This window comes from Nymphalis io, chromosome 7, assembly GCF_905147045.1.
Source record: "Nymphalis io chromosome 7, ilAglIoxx1.1, whole genome shotgun sequence".
Classification (NCBI taxonomy): domain Eukaryota; kingdom Metazoa; phylum Arthropoda; class Insecta; order Lepidoptera; family Nymphalidae; genus Nymphalis; species Nymphalis io.
The window spans coordinates 10,246,170-10,270,292 of NC_065894.1; the positions used below are offsets into that span (position 1 = coordinate 10,246,170).

The following is a 24,123-nucleotide window of genomic DNA, read 5'->3' on the forward strand; positions in this document are numbered from 1 at the left end:
ATTGATCTATCATATGAAAATTAGTGGTAGGTCCAGTCTGGGTAGGATTTGCCGACCTCTTCATCACATATTCTAACAGATAGCAATACATAGTATTGTTTTGTTTTGGTTTGAAGGGTGAGTGAACCAGTGTAACTACAGGCATAAGGGAAATTACATCTTAGTTCCCAAGGTTGGTGGCGCAATGACGATGTAAGGATGTCTATGAGAAAATGACAGTGACATTTTTATTTTTTAATTCTCTCATTCCTCTTAGACTAGACAAAGGAATCAAATTCAAAAGGGAAAAATATTATATAATAAAAGTTTATTAAAATTACGTACATACTACGGATTAAAGATATGTGATTTCCAACCGAGATTTCGTATTCGGAGTTGTTTATTATAGCGTAGGATGAACAAATCGATTTGGTTGACAGTAATAACATCAACTAGGGGGCGAAACGAGTTTAACAAACAGTAGGTACATAGTACATATGTTAAAACGTCCAAGTTGAACACGATAATACAGAGCGTAAGCTTCCTTACAATTCAAATGTTTTACTATGTACTTTATATGAAGCAATAATACAACGATTGTGACAGTTGATATTAAGTAAGTGGGCTTTGTATGTAGTGGATACGGTCATACCGAAAGATATATTTCATGTGTGAGTTTTTTATATAAAAAACTAGGATAGGTACACACAAACAAACATGCATTTTGGATTGTAAATTGTTTTCAAAACCCATTGAGACTGGGACTGTTAAATAGGCCTGAATAATGGAAGTAAAAGAAACTGCTATGTCTCATATTCCACAACCCTTTCTGCCCGTTTAAAGCAAAAATAAACATGTAGGGGTTTTAATTGTTAACCGAAAGAACAACTCAGTAGAGTACCAACCCAGATGAGCTTAGGCATAGTACAGGATTTTAGTAAGATATATATCATTCCGCTATTCGTTTATAATCTCATACCCTACAACTAGCGACTGAAACAAAGTCATGGGTGGGTGTCACAAATCAATCCGCGACCTTGCAAGTCGAGCATACGCCAGTAACACTCTCAATCACCCATTGTTTGCGATTGTAACATGCACATGCAAAGCAACCAGGGTTGCCGACGTTTTATTTTCAAGGTCACATTTACATTTTTTTAAAAGATCCATTAATGTGGAAGATAATTACATATATATACCATTCTCCGGTAAATTTAGGCACTATCGGTCTTAATTTGATATAACGGCAGCTTAGAATTATTTATATATATTTTATATAATGGACTGAAACTCATTCAATCGTGTATGTGAAATGAAAATAAAAAATAGATATAGCTTATCTTTTAAATGCACGAAGTATCCTTTGTCGGGTTCGGTCATATTTAATAATTAACAAGAATTAATGTCACAATGTATAAAATAATTTGAACTGAAATCTTTGAAAACACAACAGTATGTTTCAATTCTTCAATAGAATGTTTAAGATTTCTTTCTTGGTTTAGCAGCGTAATTAGTAAACAAAATTATTAAAAAATACGCTTCATAACATCCTCAATTTTTTAAATCGCAATACAGTTATTTATATCCCTAAAGTTCAAAGTTGTACCTTATCATATTTTGCAAGAAATATATAATAATAAATCAAAACATTTGACAACACTAGAGTAACACAAACCTTTTCTTAAAGAAGAAATAGAGCAAAGACTCATAAATTGTGCATGTTTCTTAAGCCATAATTTTAAGCCATTGCTTGAACTGTAATTGTGTTTCAAGGTATAATACCAATATTTTACAATATTTTTAGATCTTTAAAAAACTTTTTTATTGCCACGCATTACTAGAACTATGCAAGTAAAAACAATTTAAATTTTACGCATAATGTTGTGTAGCAACAGAGGCCAGTATACAATTTTCAATATATATTTTTATTATATTATTTTATACCAGTACTAAAATTTGCTCAAAATAACAACAAATTTATAAAAAACATAATGGATACAAAAAAAATAACTATTTTAATATTATATTGAAAACTTTATTTTATTTAATCTGCCTCAACAGATAATGAATAAATTTGAAACAACTTTGGTATTCCCATCTATTTTTAACTGAAGGTTATTCCAACATGATGCTCCAATACTATTCTGTTTATACAGAAGATCATACATATATTTTTGAAATCTTTTATATTTAAAAAAGATAGGCTGACAAAAGGGCCATCTGATGGTAAGTGGTCACCACTACTCATATAAATTGGCTGTGCAAGATATATAATAAGAGTGCGAAACCTACCCAGGACTTGCACAAAACTCTACCAACGAGTTAATCTTACAGATAAAAAATTCTAAAATTATGTACAATTATAAATAAAATTCAAGCCAATTATTTATTACTCAGGAAGTTCGATTCAAAATCACCTTAACTTTTTCCATTGCCTGTATCTCAGTACTAAAACAATATTCAAAGCTTTGATAGCACTCAATCAACGCGGAATATCTCGTCACGAGATACCTATCGCGCTAAATAGTAAATCGAATAGCTAATAACGGACTTTCACATTCAAAAACCTCTCATTGAACAACTAAACAAGACTCGTAGGGTGCAATTAACGAGCAAGCAGTAACAAAGAGCTTGTATCCAGCTTTCTATCAATTCCTCTCCCAAGTATAGCCCCGTGTGTTGTCTTTCATATTACTGTACGTACTTAAGTATTAGCACATTTACTAATTGTTAAAAACGTCGTTTTTTAAAAACAGCAAAAAAAAGTTATTCTTTATATTTATTAATATACTATATCAAAACAGAAATATATGGTAAGCAAAGCGTCAATAGCCCAATGGAATACCGATAGCTTAGCGATCAAAGAGTCGTAGGTTCGATTCCGATCCCATCGGCTATTGTCGTACCGAGGCCTAACTCGACCTTAACGCATGACTTTGGTATTATAACCGTATGGTTAAAAGATATATAAGTCAGTCGTCTAACATCAACGTATTATAGAATAAAGTATCATTGTAGAAAATATGTTGACATTTTTGCTACTTTGAGCTGAGATTTTGACTTACAACAAACTTACTAATATTTGGGATATTTGAAATCTCCTATTGAATAAAATACAAAATATTTTAAATCATCAATTCTTTAATATTCAGTTTTGGTACTCCAATCAAACCGGTCAAACGTCTAAATAACAGTTGTCCATTACATTTAAACTTATGTAATAATTGAAAAGATATAACTCTCTAATTAGCGCCATTGATCGTTTAAATCCGGTATGTCTCCGAAGGCGGAAGTGATTATGTTTTGACAACATTTCGTCCCAGACATACATGAATGGTGTAAATGATTGGACAAGCCAAAATATAAACAAAAAAAATCTTACTTATAGTTTACTTAAAATAAAAACAGTATCATGATCAACTCCAGAAAACATGATAGAAAATGTCCTGTTAATCCTCTCATGTTTAACAAAGATTCTGTACATAGATTTCCGATTATTCTCTGTAAGATATGCGCTTACTAGATTTAATAAAATATGCAAGAATCGCTGTATTCATCTTGATAAAAACATAATTCGTTCGTAATTTTATTTATGGTACGTCACTGCTGTGTGTTTATAGTTTCGGAAGCGTGATCTAATAAAATAAATCTTTCACATACAAGCAGATTATCATCTACAATAATATTTATCAGAATCATGTGGAACGCTATTCAAACATACTCCTGTAAGAGCTGCTTGTTACATAACATTAAGAGATATTAGATAATGCGTTCTCATTTACACGAGGTCTGAAAAAGTAAGTTTCTTTTTTGAATATAAAAATGCTTTCATCATTTTACTGAAATAATATAAATTTATAATTAAACATAATGTACTTTATTATTAATAATATAAAACGCGTCAAACGTCTCAAATCAACTAAATTTTTACTGAATTCCATTTGACCGACTATAAAATCTAGTGTACCAAATTTGAATAGTTTTCGAATACGTATTAAGTTAAGAGCTTGTTAAGAGGGTTTGTTTCTTTTAATATTAATAATTGAAACAACAATTTCCCAGGTTAATATCGGTATCGGAGCGGAGCCCGCATTCGACATCCGTGTCGTCTGTGACCCCCTTCGATGGGCACGTAGTTGACGGCCTTCGGGTTAGTTTTGCATCTTGTGCATTCGATGCGTGGCCGTGTTTAACAGCACCGACAGGGTTGTGAAAGTTCTTTATCGATATAATATTTTAAATTATATTCTTACTACAACACTAAGATATTGTAGGAGGTGAAAAAATGTGTAGTGTATATCTATTTTTATATTCACTTGAATCCTCACTTGGTGGTAAGGTTTTGTGCTAGCCTCTCTGGTTGGTACCCCCCACTCATCACATATTCTTTTTTTATAATATAGTTTGGCCGACGAGCATATGAGCCACCTGTTGGTAAGTGGTCACCAACACTCATAGACATTGGCATTGTAAGAAATGTTAACCATCGCTTACATCGCCAATTCGCCACCAACCTTGGTAACTAAGATGTATTATTATTACTATTCTACCACCGAATAGCATTACATAGTATTGTTGTGTTTCGGTTGAAACGGTTAACCAGTGTAACTAAAGGCACTAATACAAAATGTCCAAATGTCCCAAAGTTATTGGTGCATTTGCGATCTATGGAGAGGGTTAATAGTTCTTATATTCTTTATGTCTATGGGGGGTCATTATATATTATATATAATTTGCACGATATCACATATGGCGATAATATAACTATTATTTTATTAGTATTCAATGTACAAGGATTTTTTTTTACCTCAGCAAATATACATATATTTATGAATAAATCTTAAGACTATGGTAAGCAAATCCAAATATATCTCATGTCCCAGCTTCGATGTTAAAATTGCAGGATTAGCAGGTAAGCAATGACCACTCCATAAGTAGGTTTAAATGCACGCATGGTTATGTATAAATGTTGAACATCGCTATAGCATGATGTAATGCATTGTTCCTTTGTACAAATATCGCCTGCGGTCATTTTAATTGCCGATACAATACACTCATTCATTGTAACATACTTTTTTATTCGATTTAAAATTTCAAAAATGGAGTGCCAAACATTTTGTCCGACATGAATAAGTCTAAATACGTATCGACACTGAACAAAAATATCGTATTGTACTTTCTCTTATATTATAAATATCGTGATCTTATCACAGACTAAGCTAATACATGTCATGTTATCGATATGACACATGTTAACAATCGATAGACCTTATCGACCTCACTAGTCGTTCAAGTCGTAGTATCGTACTAGGATGTTAAACTAATTATTATTCTGAAGTCATACTATCGGTCCCCTTTCTCCAAATTATGTTGCTTCCTTCTGATATAAAACATAACAATAAAACGTCTTTCATTATTTTCTCGAGTTTCTCTTTCAATCTATACTAAATGTTTTATGAATTAAGGTCCGTACACACCTGTCACGTCACATATATGTATACGTCGCTTAAAAAAATAATCTTATACGATTTTATATGTTTAATTAATTTAACTAATTTAATAATGCCGAGATGGCCCAGTGGTTAGAACGCTTGAATCTTAACCGATGATCGTGGGTTAAAAACCCGGGCAAGCACCACTGAATTTTCATGTGCTTAAATTGTGATTATAATTCATCTCGTGCTTGACGGTGAAGGAAAACATCGTGAGGAAACCTGCATGTGTCAAATTTCACTGAAATTCTGCCACATGTGTATTCCACCAACCCGCATTGGAGCAGCGTGGTGGAATAAGCTGCAAACCTTCTCCTCAATAAAGGAGAGGAGGCCTTAGCCCAGCAGTGGGACATTCACAGGCTGTTACTGTTATACACAATAATATATGTAGATAATTTTGATTAGCAACTAACATTGTAACACGAGAAGTAAAGATAAACTTGTACCCCAAATTACCAACTCAGCTAAGTCAATACATCTTTAATACCAAATTATTCCTAATCAATCTAAGTCTTTTTAGCAAAAAGTAATTCGTCCAGTTCAGTTCAGATTTACAGTTAGAATCAAAGGGTTCGAAATTTAAATTTTAGTAGTTTAACGAGGAAAGCCTCAAACTTACTATTGCTATTGAGCAATAAAATTAAATGTAATTATAAATTCACGATAACAATGTATTTTATTAAATGGCTGTACCATATATAGAAAAGATAATTAATATCGTTAGTATTTTGCAAATTTATCATTAATTTAAATAACGTTACAGGTGTAAGAAAACCTTGATCTGGTAAAACTTTTAAAAGAACTTTCATGAAATAATAATAATAAATAGTATTGAAATAATTTGAATAAAAGAATTTATTTAAAGAACCGAGATAGAATATCGATCGGGTTTAGATCCGGATAAGCACCGTTTAATTTGGTTTTTTGTGTTCATAATCATCTCGTACTCAGCATTGAAGAAAAACATCGCGAGACGTCCCGAATTTGTATAATTTCACTGAAAACCGCCACACATATATCGACCTAACCGCAATGGAGCAGCGTGGTGAAATAAGCTCCAAATAAATCTTCTCCTTAAAAGAAGTCCAGCAGTGGGACATTAACAGGCTGTTAATTTTGTGTTGAATATTTGCGAAGAGGAAGTTGCAATAACCTCAGCAATTCATCTTTCTATATTCTATATCCTGCATGAAAAAAAATCTCTATGGTTCTAAATTATATTGTTATAATAAAATTATGTATTTATCTTTAATGCGTTCAGTTTTAACTTGAGACGTGGTAATAAAATAATGTCCAACATATTTTTATTTATTAAATAGAGAAAAAAAACACTTACCTGTCAACGTTTGAGAGCAATAAGTACAGTAATGATTGTTTCTATTGTCTATTATACAGGCGCTAAATGGTAACATATTCATACCTTATATAGACACTTTGGCATTGACAATAAAGTTATAATAAAAACAGCTCATAAAAACTAAGAAGAACTAATTACATCAATTAAAATGTATATATACATTTTAATTATTATATATATTTTAACCGAGATGGCCTAGTGGTTAGAACGCGTGAATCTTGACCGATGATCGTGGGTTCAAACTCGGGCAAGCACCACTGAATTTTCATTTGTGTAATTTGTGTTTATAATTCATCTCGTGCTTAACGTTGAAGGAAAACATCGTGAGGAAACCTGCATGTGTCTAATTTCATTGAAATTATGGTATTCTACCAACCCGCATTGGCGAAGCATGGTAGAATAAGCTCCAAACCTTCTCCTCAAAAGGGAGAGAAAGCCTTAGCCCAGCAGTGGGACATTAACAGGCTATTACTATATTTTAACGGTGTATAATCTTACAACTAATGCACATGTGTTTATTGCTAAACTATAACCTAGGTACCTAAAGACCACAACCTAGGCTAAAATAATTCCTCACGCAATAAACACAGCTCGATAGTAATAATATTAAACCGATTACATTCTGGCTTTTATATCCTGATAACGATATAATCGTATAGAGAAGTATGCTAATTCTCTTGTTTACAAACATTTTACATAATAACATTTTTATGCAAATATTTTAATCAAACTAATTTACTTAAAACGAACGAAATATATTCATTTATTATAATAGTACTGTTTTACAAGCTTTCATTTAATTTCACATGTTAATATGATTGGGTCATATGCTACTGTACTCTTAACCGGTTCCACACAAATTATCGAGCTGAAATTTTGCAAGCCATTTTTAGGTTTAGGTAACATTAATATCGTCATTTGTTAAGAATTGTTGGCGAATAAAAGTTTCGTTCAAAAACCAATTTAATATTTACATATTCAATTACCCATATTCAATTAACATTTTTGATTTATAAGGTTATATGGTTCATCGTTTATTTCATATTATAAATATTTTGAAAGTGTCAATAGTTTGTCGCAAAATGTAACAAGTGATATACCAGGTGGATCGTTTTGTTAGACCGTTCGATTTTAGCGCGGCAATGATTGCGAGAGTGAGAGTTAAGCCCGACGGTGCGCAGGCGCTTCCTGCCGCAACAAAAACATGCAGCTGCGTGAATCACACAGCTGTTTGATTCCATATTGCTCATTTTACATCGTTCCAGTTGATTTACTGTTAAGATTACTTGAACATGAAATTATGAATAATTTATCGACTTGCATGTTATAAAACAATCCGCATTAAAATTATTAAGTCGTATCATTTTATGTTTTTATTTAATTTCTAATTACCAATATATTGTACATATACTCTATAATACTTAATCTTTAAATTGACTTAATATAAAAATCAAATCAATATCATTTAAAACATTATAATTTTGATTGTGAAAGTTTCAATATTTTTTAATTCCATTGAGTTTACTTGGCGTATGAATCACGCGCAAACATAGGAGTAATTCTAAAAAAACAATTTTGTCACTTTATTGCTATTGAATCGAGACTTAAACGTCGCCATTTATCCGGTTGAGTATTATTTTATTTAATATATAAAAGTTAACAATAAAGAAATGTTTCAACATCACGATACATGCTAACATCGTATCGATTTGGTTTTGATACGAATATGAATAGAACAGTTGAAGTTGAATTGAAATTGAATCGGAAACATATCGTAACCTGTATAAATTAGTTGAATTGAACTGGTGTTAACGCAACACTAGTCAGTATATTCGTAATTCGAAGCGACGACGCTATCCTATTTATCGTTTATAAGCCTTGTTGTTTTTGCTTCAATGCTACCAAGCTCCAACAAGGCATATACGGATCATATATAAAAAAAACATATTAATATCATAATCAGAGTACCTATAAATAAAAATACCTTCAACAAGCTTAAAGTAAGCAATTTATCCATATTAAATAAGCATAAGTACCATTAATTAAATACCAGTAACAGCCTGTGAATTTCCCGCTGCTGGGCTAAGGCCTCTTCTCCCTTTTCGAGGAGAAGGTTTTGGAGCTTATTCCACCACGCTGCTCCAATGCGGGTTGATGGAATTTACATGTGGTCGAATTTCAGTGTGAATTATATAATATAAATTAATATATTTATTAAACACGATGATAGCAGACCAGCAGATAAAGTTTATTAATACTACTAGTTGTTTATAGTTTTCTTTGGTTTCGAAATAAAGGATCCTATAATCTACATATTAGTCAATACTTCAAGCAGGTTACAAAAGTTTGTATGAAATACGTCATTTCCGCCTACTTTTTATCCTGAAAATATTTATGGTGCTTACTAAAAATTATTTAAACCAAACTTGTATTTCCAGATGATAACCCATACACACTTTCTCCCTTTACATTATTATACGTAGACGAGAAAGGTAAAACATAAAAGATCAATCACCTAGTTTCGTACATATATATACATTGATAGCGATACTTTTTTGGTAAGTCCGGTGGCGCCAGTGACTGAATAAAAAAACCGGCTCACGAAAACATTTTTAATTGTATTTCTTATTATCAATGCTGTAGAGTTGTATTTACTCTGCTCAGGTGGTGTACAACGTGTATCAAAGAACGTGATAACTGCATTGTATTCTGAACGTTGCGACATTTAAGATTAGAATCATTTTGATATGGAGACTTTAATGCACGTGCAGTGATAGCCATATGGAAGCATGCTTCCTGCAACTTCTCTCAGATATAACACGTACGTAACGCAATTAGCACGAGTTCACGTGTTCTCGGAAGGATTAACTGGATTTATTTCAACTGGTCGGCTTGTACTCGTTGGTTAATCTTATCTCAGGCTTGAAACTGTTTGAATTTCAAATAAAATCTTGTAAGCAACTCTTCACTTCACCTCCCTAACTAACTTTGTTATTTCTGATGACAGAAGTTAAAAGAAAAGAAAGAAAAGCGACAGGAGGCGCTGGCGCTATCGAGGTTGAGATATAACCAATAGATATAACATATGGTTGAGGTGGGTGGTATTAATGGGTTTATATCCGAGAAAACATCACTTTTTTTTCTTAATGAATATTTTGTTTATAACTGATCTTATACTCGTTGATGAAAGACACTAACATCTTAAGGAAACCTGTATGTAGTGATAATCTGATACATCAGATTTCTCTCTTTAAGAGAACATGAGCCCTTGACCCAGCAGAGGAACATTCACATTAAGTAAAATGATACACACTAACAATAATTTATAATTAGTTATGACTTAATAAAATATTTAATCATACAAATGATTTGTCAGCGGATATAATAACGGATGTGACAAAATTATTTCGATGACACTACACTTACACGCATAATAAAATAGCGACAAAAAAATAAATTAACATTCGACATAATAATATAATACATGCTTCTTTTTAATGCAAATGTTCGACTCCAGTAGTCGAAAGAGACAGTATAGTTAGATTCAAACATACTTGAACACGAGGAACGAAAATTGATACTTAAGACGTAATGAAATTCTATATGCCAGTACGTTTGTCGTTTCCTATTACATTACCTTATGAGGGAAACAATATGACGCTTTAAATTCCTTTAAGGTTTCTGCATTATCATTTGGATTAGAAATAGAGACACATAGATTTTTTAATATTTCAAACGTTGCGTTAATCAATTGTTGAATCACTTACAACATGTAGTTATATCGATCACCAAAATATTTTAATCTCTTTGCAACATTACACGTCTATTTCAATTAAGTATCCATAAAAAGTATAACTATAGTTTAAATGTTTAACAAAAACATATTCGAACATTTCGAATAGTTCTAAAGTAAGACCGATACTATTCCAATCACGACTTCGGCAACAAGAGAAATCGCAAAGGCAGTAGGATTGCAAAAAGACGACCGATCGCGAGATCATCTGTAGGATACAATGAGGCAAGAACGATTTTCAAATAAAAAGCAGTCCCGACGATCGACGAACGAGATCAAGTAATAGTCCGTACAGAGGCGGAATATGTGATTTATATTCTCAACTAAATCTTTTTGTTTCGCCGCATTGTCTCGCTCTTGACTAAGATGCGTGTGGCGCTCGTAAAGAATTATTCAACTCGAACAACAAAGAGATAATTGATACAAGGCACAGCGCTTATATATGCAGATGATTATGAAGACTTGACAATCTATATTTAGGAATGATAATATAATCCTTAAAGACAACGCGTACAAAACATGCATTATTAAACGATTTGCTGGAAGTGACTTTAACGTGATAGATGCTTTTAAAAGTATGCCTCGCTTGTGAGCCGTCTCGTCAATATTGTATGCCATAATAGCTGAGCGTATTTTATAATAGCCTAGCAGTTACCACTTGCCTAACATAGTGAACATAATTTTATCAAAGTTGGTAATAAACGGATTCCTAGATTTTAAGTAATAACAACATCCCAATTTGGTAAGAACGTGCAGTTCTAAATATAGCAGTTTAAACACTGGAGGGGAATTTCGAGGTTCAAAGACCTGGCGAACCGGCCTGTGTCTCAATAATGTAGGCATTTATTTAGATGAAGCATATTTAGGGGCTGATATTGACACGGAACGTAAACAATAATCCTTATTGTATCTAAATCGCGAAAAATATAAATAACGGTTACTGTATATATTTTTTCAGCTTATAGAAAATTATACACTTGATTAAAAAAATATCTTTGCATAATAAATGATGATTTTAATAATCATTATGAGCACCAATCTCTCAACATACATACAAATAATGGAGAACTATGCAGTATCTCTTGCATGAAATACATTTCCAATATATTTTATAGTCATGTATAATTTATATAATCATTGATATGCACATATGTACAAATAAAAACTAAAAGACACTTGTTTAGTAAAAATTCAATACTTCATTCATAATAGTTTTTGTGAAAACTTAAAATATTTTAATTATTTTTTATTTTTTAAAATCAGTTTTATTTTTTTATTTTATTTTTATAGAATAGGAAGGTGGACGAGCATATGGGCCACCTGATGGTAAGTGGTCACCAAACGCCCTAAGACATTGGCATTGTAAGAAATGTCAACCATCGCTTATAGCCAATGCGCCACCAACCTTGGGAACTAAGATTTTATGTCCCTTGTGCCTGTAATTACACTGGCTCACTCACCCTTCAAACCGGAACACAACAATATCAAGTATTGCTGTTTTGCGGTAGAATATCTGATGAGTGTTATTTAAACAATAATTACGTTAGCCTCACAATAGAATCTTAATAATAAAAAACGCTTATGCAATAATTAATAAATATGTTTAAATGTTCCGTTTATATACGAAACCATACTTTATGGTGTCACTAGATGGTATTATGTAAGGATGTCTTGTCGTTTGGCATGCACCCAAGTTTATTAATGTCTCCGTCGGAATAAACCTTAGATGCACTATTCAGCATCCTTTGTACAGATGAGTCAACGTTGTGTTTCCTTTTAATCATATAAGTAATACCCTCATTAGGCATCATTATATTCTAGTATTAACGTTCGCATTTTTTTAGCTATTACGTAATTTTTATATCCAAACAAAGCTCAGCGGGTGTCGTGTTTTGTGAACAAAATTACAATTCATACATTGTTAGTTATGTAATCTGTATACAGTTTACAAAAATTATAAACAATAGGAATCACTCTAAGGATTATTTCCAGATACATAAGTAAGTATATATATTTTATATTACATATATATATAATGCGAGACCATTATGAACAGTTATACAGAGATATTCGGAACATATATTTTTTGCGCTATAAGTATGATACTATGAATCGTAAGAATTAGTCATCATGTTTAAAAATAGTTTCCGTATATACAATACTAGTCATCTACATGATTAATTTGAGCAATCAATCATTTATTTGTAATAGTATGGAATATATATTCAACAGCTAAACTTTTTGTTCCATTGAATGCAAATTAATGTAAAAAATAGAATTGAATGTTCAATGTTAAAAAAATTATAACATTTTATTAACCAATTCAATTGTGTAACTAAAATAGGTAATACTAATTTTCCGTTAACTCGTTCTCTGAGACACGATTATCAAAGTGGTTACAATGAATCATAGTAAATATGATTATTTATAACGATACCAACCTCTTACTGCAGTACTATGTGATTTCATTCATCCAATTTATAATTTTAAATAGCTTTATATCTACTTATTTATATGAAGGAATAAAACAAAAATTTGCAACCAATTTTCCACAAGCTGACTACCGAATATATATATTTTTTTTGTTTCTTCCTTCCTTTATTATAAATTGTTAACAAACACTTCAATTAACAAACATTTTTAACTTAATTATAGCGCGTTATCTTTGTTCTCAACTCATTCAGTTTTAAATTAATTCTCATGTGATAACAGTTTTCTATTTAATGCTGAGGCTAGTTTTAATAATAAGTAAAATACTAAAATCCTATTAACATACATCGGAGTGTGATTATGCGCATATGTGAGCAGTACCAGATTTAGGGGAGCGTATTAAGGGCTGAAAACTCGCGATACTTTAGCATAATTTGGATTGCGTTTATATAAAAAAAACAATTGTGTCCTGTTTAATCATTTTTGTAATTCGTGTATTGAATTTTGATTGCATTTCTAAAAATCTTATTTGTAGCAATTTTCGAAGTGTTAGCAGGCTACTTATCAAAGGCTGTTTAGTTTAATCCACGATTTACCGCCCTATAACACTATTAGAGTTAGGGAATAGAGAGAGCACTAGTTTTTGCGCACACACTTGTGCACTATATGGCGTGCGCAATTCGCTAGCCGAGATAAGCCAAGACGGTAATATGATCATCTGATACAAATACAGGGAATAAACTAAATAATGGTATATTTCAAATGATAGGATAAATAGTAACTTTGAAGTTCGAGCGATTAATACCTGTCTACAGCTACACCATCAAAATAATCAATACACCATCTTATCAGTTCCGAGTGTCATCGCACGATAAATTGTATATACAGGCAATACATAACGTTGAAATATCATAATTTCTATTCAGAACAATTAAATTCGTCAGATACATATATTTACCAAATACATGTACTGCAATATTGATGTAGTAATTAGCTCATACGGCGGCTGAAGACAGATCTGTCCTGGATTTAAATCCCGTTTCGGACAAAAAAAAAGTTATTGGGATTTTCTGCCAATAAATTCTCAGTAGCATCCCCAATTTTGGCAGTTTGCAGTGATAACAATCCCGTAACTGAAATCACTTAATTATCGAATTATGAGAATGCACCTGTATTTGTGCACACACACGAGTACTTTATCTGCTGCGTAATTTATTGTTCTTCATTAAATAAACCAAAAAGATTTAGGAACACATCATCACACATGTATAGAACTATGAAAACGTTGGAAAATCATTATTTCTTGTTAATCCACTTGAATTCGTCATAGGTTATATTTTGAAATCATGTTAAGGAATGGATGGAAGGTGTTATCTGTTTATACATTGGATTACGAATCCCAGGAACAAGTGATTCACATCTTGGTCATTTTAAAAACTAGAACGAGAATCGTAAATATTTATTCATCACCTCAGTTTAAGTGTTTCGTTTGCTGAATGAGACCATTTCTTTTATTACTTACCTAAGTAAAATAATCATTTTGTATAATATTTCGTACGACTTCGACTTACATAAAAGATTAAATTGAAACTATTTTCATCTACAGAACATTTATTGTAAAATCATACAAATATTGAACTCTATTATTTGGCTTCGTGGCGTTTTATATTTATTACGACTTAAAAAAAACAATATTTTGATAATTATACCTATAAGTATTATAAAATACATTATTAATAAAATGCATGTGTAATTTCGTTTTTACCGTTTTTTTATTTTGATTTCTATTATTATTTTATAAGTTATTTATATAAATAACTCACATATACACACACAATATCGCATTAATAGCTCTCTTGGTTTATGTGTTAATGTTTTCCTAACGTCAGCAGTTACTTTGCGTGTTACATCGCTTGCCTTGCTTGAATATTCAGCATTTTTTCGAATAAAATGTTCAGCTTAAATACTGTTGTAAATAATTAACATTGTGACTATTTATATGGAATATTTATATATACATTTTCCTGGTTACGATTAAAGTAGAATAATAAACTTAACGTGAACCTATTTAAATCAATTAAATATTAACATTCATTTCCTTTCTTCAAAATCACAAACAAAATATAATTTAACTACTTTATTCAAGTAGGCTTTACAAATTGTCATTTTACAAAATTTTGTTTAATGTAAAACTATCACCGGTTCGAAAGTAGATTCTAGTGAGAAGAACCGGTGTTTAAAGAGACGACAGAAAACGAAAATTTAATTTATTAAAGCAAGGAAATCAAATTTGTGGGAACTAAAGAGGGTCAGATTTTGGCAATAGGCGTGTACGGGGTTGGCGAAGTAGAGCTCAAATAGGGGTAGAGTCGAGCATCAAATATTAGTAATAAATAGTTACATGCACACAACGCCGAAATATAAACCGATTGAATGATTAAACATCTTATTAGATTTTACTTACCTTATGAAAACAACTGGCGTTCAAAACGCCGGTATTCCAAATGATAAATATGCTTTACACACTGCACTGAAAATAACACACCCACTCAGATTATTATTATTATACTGCACTATGGATGAACAACAGCTGGTTATATTTTTTCGGGACTGTCAAATGTGTCCTTGAGGGACGCGGCACGCCATGTTGTTTTGAGGACGGGCGCGTGGCGACTGCGCGCAGCCGCCCTTGTGCGACGCATGCTCACTGCGTCACCCCTGTCTCGCCCGCGATCCCATCCTTCCTTCCTTGTTCCTGGTGCAACGAGCCACAGATTAATGAAACAAATTAAACAGTAACTCCGTGTATCATACACTTTCCTATTATTTTTTTTAATTGTATAAAATTCAAACATATTTATAATATATATCTTTTTTAATATTTACTACAAATATATGCTTTATATATAGCTCAATAAACAATATCCTTGAAGATAAATTTGTGCAAATAAACTTTAGTTTTGTACAAACACTTATTGCAATAAAAATATAAACATACCATACTATTAAAATATGGTATTTGTTTTTAAAATATAATGTTAAAAGTAAAAAATATTTTTCACTGAGACATGTTTTAATAAAAATATTGTTTTAGAAATAAAAAAAATATATATGTACGTATCTACTTACTACATAAGTGATGGAATTTATGTGTACACGGTGTATACACGAAAGCCTTAATTGTATAAAGTATCTTAATTTTATATAAAAGTAGCGTATGAAACTATTAAAATTTTATATTGTTAAAAAATAACAGATATAATTTACTAGTGAAATACAGTTTTAGCTAGCACAACATAGATAGCTGGTAGAATAAAGGTCCAATGTTTTTATCTTCAGTTAGTTATGTGCCTACTTATGTATTTTACTTTGTAGATGTTTATAAGTACACGGCATATAATCAAAAATACAAAGAACACCACCAACAATAGATGATTTGTTGTCGCTTTTCCCCTCTACTTGTTGAGGGCCCTTTTTATTGTTTTCATCATAAATATACAATGAAGCTGTCTGCCGTAAGTTACTACTATGTTATTTATATTAGCTTACGGGAATTTATAAAAATAAAATGTTCAATGTGCATTACTGCGATTACTACCGACAAAGTGACTGAAAACTGTTCTTACGACGCAATGTAAAAGAAAAACGTAATAAATATCTCGGTTAAGTGTAAAGCCAAATCCTTCAATGACATTACGTGGGTGGGTGGAGTCATGATCTACAGATGCATTCAAGCAGTTTGCCTACGCGTCTTCATTGAAGCCTTTTACTAGCAACCATACAAATACCAAATCATTCAAAAATTAGTCTTCAGTCATTGACATAAGGACGACATAAGCATTTTAGTTTTGGTGAATCTTCAAATAGGTAACTCAAGTTTCATATCAATGTTTATATTATTTAGTGGATTTGGCTAGTATAAAGTTAACATGCAAATGTTCCACAGGTACGGCCCTCCACGGATAGAGTAGAGTTTATTAACCACGCTGCCCCATTGCGGTTTGGTGGATATTTAATGTATACCACTATCTACATGGTTGAAAATTTATTTGATTGTATGAGGATGAATTTATCGCTAAAGATTTAGATTATCTTTATGTTATATTATAATTTATTTAAACCACCACATACACAGTCCGAACTGTTCGAATTTCATTTTGCGATCGTTCTGAATCCGTTATCTTATACATTTTTTAATACTAAAATTTTACATTTCAAGAATTTGTGCTTGTATGAGAAAAGTTGTTATTTATATATTTTATTTAGTTAATGATTAATAATATTAGTTTATACTGCTTGCATATATATATATATATATATATATATATATATATATATATATAACACCTGTTTAGGATACCGTAGCCGAATGACAAAAATTAAATATTTCTAACTTCCTTCTATCCATGTATTCGTATTTTACAGCTATTTTTCTGGGAGTCTATTTTTATTCACCAAATTTGGAAGGAAGGTAAGGAACCAAGTTTTATATAAGCTGCTAAATTGATGTAGTAAAATATAAAAAATAAATACATAAGGTCTCACATGAAAAATAACCAAGTCTTCAAATAATATTTTTAGCAAGTAATCTTTTCAAAATCGTAAAAAAGTGATTTCCTTTCTCAAAAATCAAGGTTGGCTTTTAAGAAATAGTTGAATAAGTTACGTTAGTAAAATTGAAGTTTATTTGTAATTTGAAAATCTTTTTAGTGGCTATATTTTACATACACTTTTATTTTAGGCATAAGAGCAAGTAGGTAATTGTTGTTTATTTACTACTATGGCTCTATCCCGTGCCTTAGTAAAGTTGTTATTGTTAATTCATATTATTTAACTAACTATGCCCTTATAACTAAATTAATTTGTATTATACGTGGAATAAAAAGACTAAAATATAATATAACATAAGGTGTAACATAAGGTCGATTTCAGTAGAATATTTGTGTCACGTGAAAGTACTGATCCATTTTAGCATAAAATAATATTATAATAATCGTTCTAATATAAGTGAAAAACGTGGTGCGTCAAACCAAAAAACTGGATATAATAAATATAAATTAATCAACGCGCTTATCGCAAAAAAGTCGCCTGAAAAAAAAACAGCAATGTTACGTCACAGTCACAGTGGTAGAGCTTTGTGCAAGCTCGTCTGGGTAGGTACCACCCACTCATCAGTTATTCTACCGCAAAACAGCAGTACTTGGTATTTTTGTGTTCCGGTTTGAAGGGTGATTGAGCCAGTGTAATTACAGGCACAAGGTACATAACATCTTAGTTCCCAAGGTTGGTGGCGCATTGGTGATGTAAGCGATGGTTAACATTTCTTACAATGCGAATGTCTATGGGCGCTGGTGACCACTTACTATCAGGTGGCCCATATGCTCGTCCATCTTCCTATTCTATTAAAAATAAACTCGAACAGAATAAGAATTGCACGCCTAAATAGATTTATTTATTAAAAAAACCTTTATATTATATAATACTATTTTTTTCATATATTCTGTAATTATAATCATTTTAGAACAAAAAAAAAGGTTTTTCTTTGATATTTTTTACAGCTTTTTTGATTTACTCCTTTCGTGTCGTGATAAAATGTCGCTTGATTCGTAAATTTGTAATTAATTATTCTTTTTTTATTCACTTAACAAAATGTGACTTACCAATCTGTCATTGTCATTTGTCGTACTTCAAATGTCAAAACGTCAATAACATATGTTAAATTTCAACGTTAAGATTTTCTAACTAGTCTTACAATTAAATTATATTTCATTTGCCTACAAGCCTGAAAATTAGAAAACCTTTTAGATAAATTTAATAAAACAGAATAAGCAAATTCACCGAAAACGACTATGCCCGAAGATACGAAAAAGTCTTCGTAAGTATACACAAATATGAAATATTGTATGTATGATGTGAGTTGTGTATTAAAGATAAATACTATATTTTTTCAGACAAAAAGGCAAAAGTGATCCTAAAGAGCAGCGACGAAAACGACAGGGCCGGCATAATGCTGCTCCTGTTGAGAAGAAAATAGAAAAAGTTCCGGAAGCACCAAAAGGTAAAATACTATTTATTAATGTTTTTGTAATTAATTTCTTAAGATAGCAAACCTGCAAAATAAATATATTTATGAAAAACCTAATTGGATTAGATAGATATAGAACAGAATTTAAAAACCCATTCAAATTTTGTAAGTATTTGTAGTACATGTAATTGTAAATTGCTGGAATTTTATTTGAGTCATACAGTCAGTCTTACTTATGAAATTATAATTCGTATTTAAAATTATATTCACACAGAGAAAACACTCGCTTGGTTAAAATAATTTACAGTGGTACTTTAAGAAATATTGTAGGTATCATGTATCTAATTATTTTTTGTAACATTATATGGGTATAATTATATGCAAAATTATATTAATTAATTTGCCATATTTGGTTTTAAACAGTGTGACTCATAGTCATAGAAAGACCTTTATTTATAAAAGACAATTATCCGAAACTCAAATAGTTCGCACCAAACAAATTAATATATGAATTTAGTAATAACTTTTGGTATCATTCCATATCATGTTTTAGAGTTATTAATGTAACTTAATCCATATGTGAACTTGATCCCATTTCTACAAAATGCAAATTTTCCAGATGTATTGTGAGTGGCTAGAATTGAAGTTTTTTTATTGTTATTTTTTTTAATTTATAATTTTATTATTTATAGACTTTAATCATGTTATGCTACAATATATATTCATTCTTTATTCTAATTTCATAGAAAAATTGTATGAATTTATTTTAGAATTCGGAATAAGACAGTGATTTTAATTCTGAAAAAGTGACAGCTATTTCGCATAATTGTGTAATTCTTTATACTAAAACAACTAAGGACTCCACTGACACTTCAATATTGTACTAATTCTAATGACTTAACTTGCAGGGTATTACAAATAATAATAATCATTTTTATTTCAGGTATTTAATACCCATTTAAATATCGATAATAACAATAAATAAAAATATAAAAAAAAAAACAATGTACAGAGTATTTCTTTTATTAGTTGTAGAGCCAGAAAAACCAGTGTATGAGCCCCCTGGACCAGAATTTTACCAGAGTCTAAAAAGAGAAACTGACGAGATATTAAAAATCACTGAAGAAGAAAGAAAATATAAGAAAAAAGAAATTAAAAGCAATTGGGCTAAGTATGAAATGCCAATTGAGAGCTATGACGAAATTGATGAACAAGAAAATCTAGGAGCTGACTATGAGGTTATTAATTGTTATACTAAATTAAAAAATGGATATTTAGAAAATTGACACATCATCACGATTTTCAAAGTATTGTCAGACTTTTTAACATTTATGCATAATATGCTTTCATTGTCTAATGAATTACTTTACTATTAAAAATTACTAAAGAAACACAAATTAATGTATTTAAAAATGTTTGTTACTAGTTATGTTTACTATAGACAGCAAAAGGTTTTTAGTTTTTACTTTTGATTGAACTTACTATTCAAATTATGACAAATGAATGCTGCTAGGCAAATCCGTAAAGGATTCATAAAAAACGCGAATAGCGCGATAGTGAAATGGCACAAAATTGACATACAAATTTAAATCTTTTTTTTTTGCATGGGCTATATCTAACATATCAACAAACTTATTTGTAATGCAAGAAAAATATTAACAAAATCACTCTGCTTTTCAGGCTCTGATTCAAGCATCTTTCTCAGTAGGAGGTCATTTCCAATTCAAACATGAGAAATCTTGGGATATTGCAACAGGTCCCACACCATATGATAAATATTTTGACATTAACATGGAAAATCTTAATGTAGCTCTTTCAACAATACCTTTTTATGAAAGAAATGACTTGGATAAAGATTTATTTAGTGAGAGTGACATTCAAATTATGGAACAGAAAGCTACGAAATTCAAACAAAAATACTATAACGATAAAAAATACACAACACCTGATTTAGAGGCTCAAGAAAAAATATTAAATATTTTGACAAAATCTGATATTCATAATAAAAGTAGTAATAGCGATGAGCATGATACGAAATTAGATGATGTAACACTAAACCAAAAAGAACATACAGATAACAATCATGAACATTCTGAAACAATCAATATTTTCTGTAACAAAACTGTGATAGATAATAAAAATAATGACGCAGAAGTAGCTTCAGTAGATAAAAAAGTACTTCATGAATCAGATAATGTTATAAATAATGAAAGCAAAATATCTATACAAGAAGAAAAAAAAACCACTGTATCCATCGAGACCAAAACAGATATGGGAAAATTACATAAATCTATAAATAATGAAGTTGATGGTAGTGACTTTGATGGTATACAAGAGGATATTGTTATTGAAAAAGAAGATATTACTAAAGGTAAACCAGAAATTATATTAAATCAAGAAAAAATACTCCCGAAGACGATAGAACTACCAAAAGGTAATGTTTATAATTTTAAAACCTACTTATTAACTCATTTCCTTGTTTTTTTTTTTTTTAATTCATGTTATTTCCTATTGGCTTTGTTTTTGGTCATAATTATTTTGCTGTTCAATTTTACTTTTAAATACCATCAATACCAAAAATCTGATAGCAATTTCTCTATTTTTTCTCTTAAATAACTGAATAACTAAATTCGAACTATTTATCCCACGCTACTGCGTGTTGGTGGACAAACAAATCCTAGAATTTGATCTGACATAATCAAGTTTCCTTACCACGTTTTCCTTCACTGCAGAACGAGATGAATTATTATAAACACATGTAAATAACTTGAAAACTCAGTAGTGCTTGCCCGGATTGTTTCAAAGTTGAAGTCTAATTGAGTTTTGTTATTTTTGCAGCACCAAAAGATTATTCAATCGATATTCCAAAGGAACCAGCAAAGAATCCAATAATCGAATCTCCCGAAGATCTCGAGAAATGGCTCGACGATTTCTTAGACGGTTAACAAATTCAGAGGCGTCGACAAACCACGTCGTGACTTGAATTCCTTGCCACAGTCGGATACGTGAAACTATGTGTGCTTCTTTTTAATAACAGGGTTTTCTTCGCCATTAATGGGTTCAGTTATGATCATTTGTTTTTTCTAATTGATTGAGTACTCACGTACAAGGTTAGAAAACATTGATACTGTGTAACGATTTAATTGATTATATATAGAATTACATAGGCCTATTAATACAAGGTGTGGGCATCTTGAGTTAAATTTGTAAGGTTGGTTGATATTTATCGCTACTCTTCCGCTTTTTAGGCTTTTATCGTAAAATTAGTCTATAACCTTCCCCAATAAACTATCTTGAAAAAAGAATTATTCAAATTGGTAGTTCAATATTCGGTCAACCATACACCGGTTTTATAATATACATTTTTAGACATAGCGCGTATTGCTAAGAGGCTGTTTATAAATATTTAAATGTAATGTACAACCGCTTTACACAGCGTACGTAGAACATACTCTATATGACAAACATACGCTGGGGATTAACTCTGGCACATTTATAATGCTGGCGAGCTTTTTTTTTATAGAATAGGAAGACGGACGAGCATATGGGCCACCTGATGGTAAGTGGTTACCAACGCCCATAGACATTGGCATTGTAAGAAATGTTAACCATCGCTTACATCACCAATGCGCCACCAACCTCGGGAACTTAGATTTTATGCCCCTTGTGCCTGTAATTACACTGGTTCACTCACCCTTCTAACCGGAACATACCAAGTACTGCTGTTTTGCGGTAGAATATCTAATGTGGTACCTACCCAGACGAGCTTGCACAAAGCTCTACCACCAGTTAAGCTACTAATAAAATATATGGTATGTCATATGAGCTATATAAAAAAGGAGACGAATTTTAATATGTTTGTACTATTCGTTTTGTACAATTATTGTCATCAATATTACTAGTATCCAATATGGTAATGTAAATAAAACACTATATAAATATATATTAATAAATGTTTATTGAAAAACTTATATTACAAGACTTTTATTTATTCTTGCACAATTTAAAAAAAAATCAAAAATCTAGAATGTGATAAGGATTAGAAATGCTTATCGCGAATATATCTTGATATCGTCAACTTCTTATATGTTACCATATCGTTCGTTACAATACGGCAACATATATGGCAGTTGGGAGCCCTAGACTTATAAGCGCAGGGTCAAATCGGGATTGCTGGCGAAAGGATGACTTTAATGGACAAACATAGTTTAAAAAATGATCAGCAAATCATCTAGCAACTAAGAAAACATAATACCACGTCGAGCAATCAAATCGTGGAGGTTTGCAAACGATTTATTAATAATAACGTACAATTTATTTAAACAGAAACAAGCCACATACGGACGTACGAATGGCGTCGTACATTAATATTGTAATGTAGTATATATACCCGCCAAAAAACAACGTAATACTAACTAATAACATCCCGCGGCAACTTTACATTCGATACCCACAATAAAACACAAAATCGAGCATGACTAAAACTTGGATCATATATAAAATAAAACATCTTGAAATTAATGTGAAAGATTTCCGATTTTTGTCCCTATGGAAAATAATTAGAATATTTTTTACGTGTAGTAGGCAAATTTTAGCAACTGGAAATACTCTTTTCTCATGTAGAAGAAGTTTGTTTTAGAGAATTGCGAGAGTGGAATAGTTTTAATTTAAAAATATATGGCTTTTAAATATGTAATAGAAAAAGTAAAACATGTAGAAGTACTCTCCCATGACGAAATTAAAACACCCAATGTTCTCTTTTTAAAACAAGTGATGTAAATGAATCTCATTAGGTAAATAACCCTCCTCTTACAACCCGGGTTCCTTCAAACGAGGCGTGAAGAGGCATCTTGCGGGCCGGCAAGGCGGTGACGGCTAGTACAGAACATTCTTCCCGACTGTACTGGCCGTCGTCGCGTTTGGACTCTACTACCACTTACCATCAGGTGGAGTAGAGTCATTTGCCATCCCGGACATATATATAAAAAAAAAACATGTTTAGACGAAATTAAAAAGTAATTAATGGTAGGAAAATCAATAACAA

General features: G+C 31.2%; 2 protein-coding genes across 3 annotated transcripts in view; one reads left to right on the forward strand and one right to left on the reverse strand.

The window, feature by feature from the left end:
- Positions 1-15,734, reverse strand: part of LOC126769437 (disheveled-associated activator of morphogenesis 1) — a 121,083-nt gene extending 105,349 nt beyond the window's left edge. The window contains exon 1 of the mRNA XM_050488240.1: positions 15,519-15,734. The gene's annotated coding sequence lies outside the window, so the exon portion shown is untranslated. The remainder of the gene's footprint in view (positions 1-15,518) is intronic.
- Positions 15,735-18,760: 3,026 nt separating this feature from the next.
- On the forward strand, positions 18,761-23,050 carry LOC126769494 (uncharacterized). Of its 2 annotated transcripts, none has more exons than XM_050488346.1 (5): positions 18,761-18,929; positions 19,006-19,112; positions 20,109-20,317; positions 20,760-21,513; positions 21,918-23,050. In XM_050488346.1, exons 1-5 carry the CDS (start codon positions 18,904-18,906, stop codon positions 22,022-22,024), a joined length of 1,203 nt encoding a protein of 400 aa, XP_050344303.1. In that variant the 5' UTR covers positions 18,761-18,903; the 3' UTR covers positions 22,025-23,050. The 2 variants fall into 2 exon arrangements, with proteins under 2 accessions (XP_050344303.1, XP_050344304.1); XM_050488347.1 differs by having other exon boundaries at positions 20,115-20,317.
- The last annotated feature ends 1,073 nt before the right edge of the window (positions 23,051-24,123 follow it).

What these genes read in the sequence shown, in the direction of transcription:
- LOC126769494 (XM_050488346.1), top strand. Translation starts at nt 18,904, where the DNA reads ATGCCCGAAGATACGAAAAAGTCTTC. An exon ending in GAAGATACGAAAAAGTCTTC is followed by an intron (nt 18,930 to 19,005) that starts GTAAGTATACAC and finishes ATATTTTTTCAG; the next exon opens with ACAAAAAGGCAAAAGTGATC. An exon ending in AGTTCCGGAAGCACCAAAAG is followed by an intron (nt 19,113 to 20,108) that starts GTAAAATACTAT and finishes TTCTTTTATTAG; the next exon opens with TTGTAGAGCCAGAAAAACCA.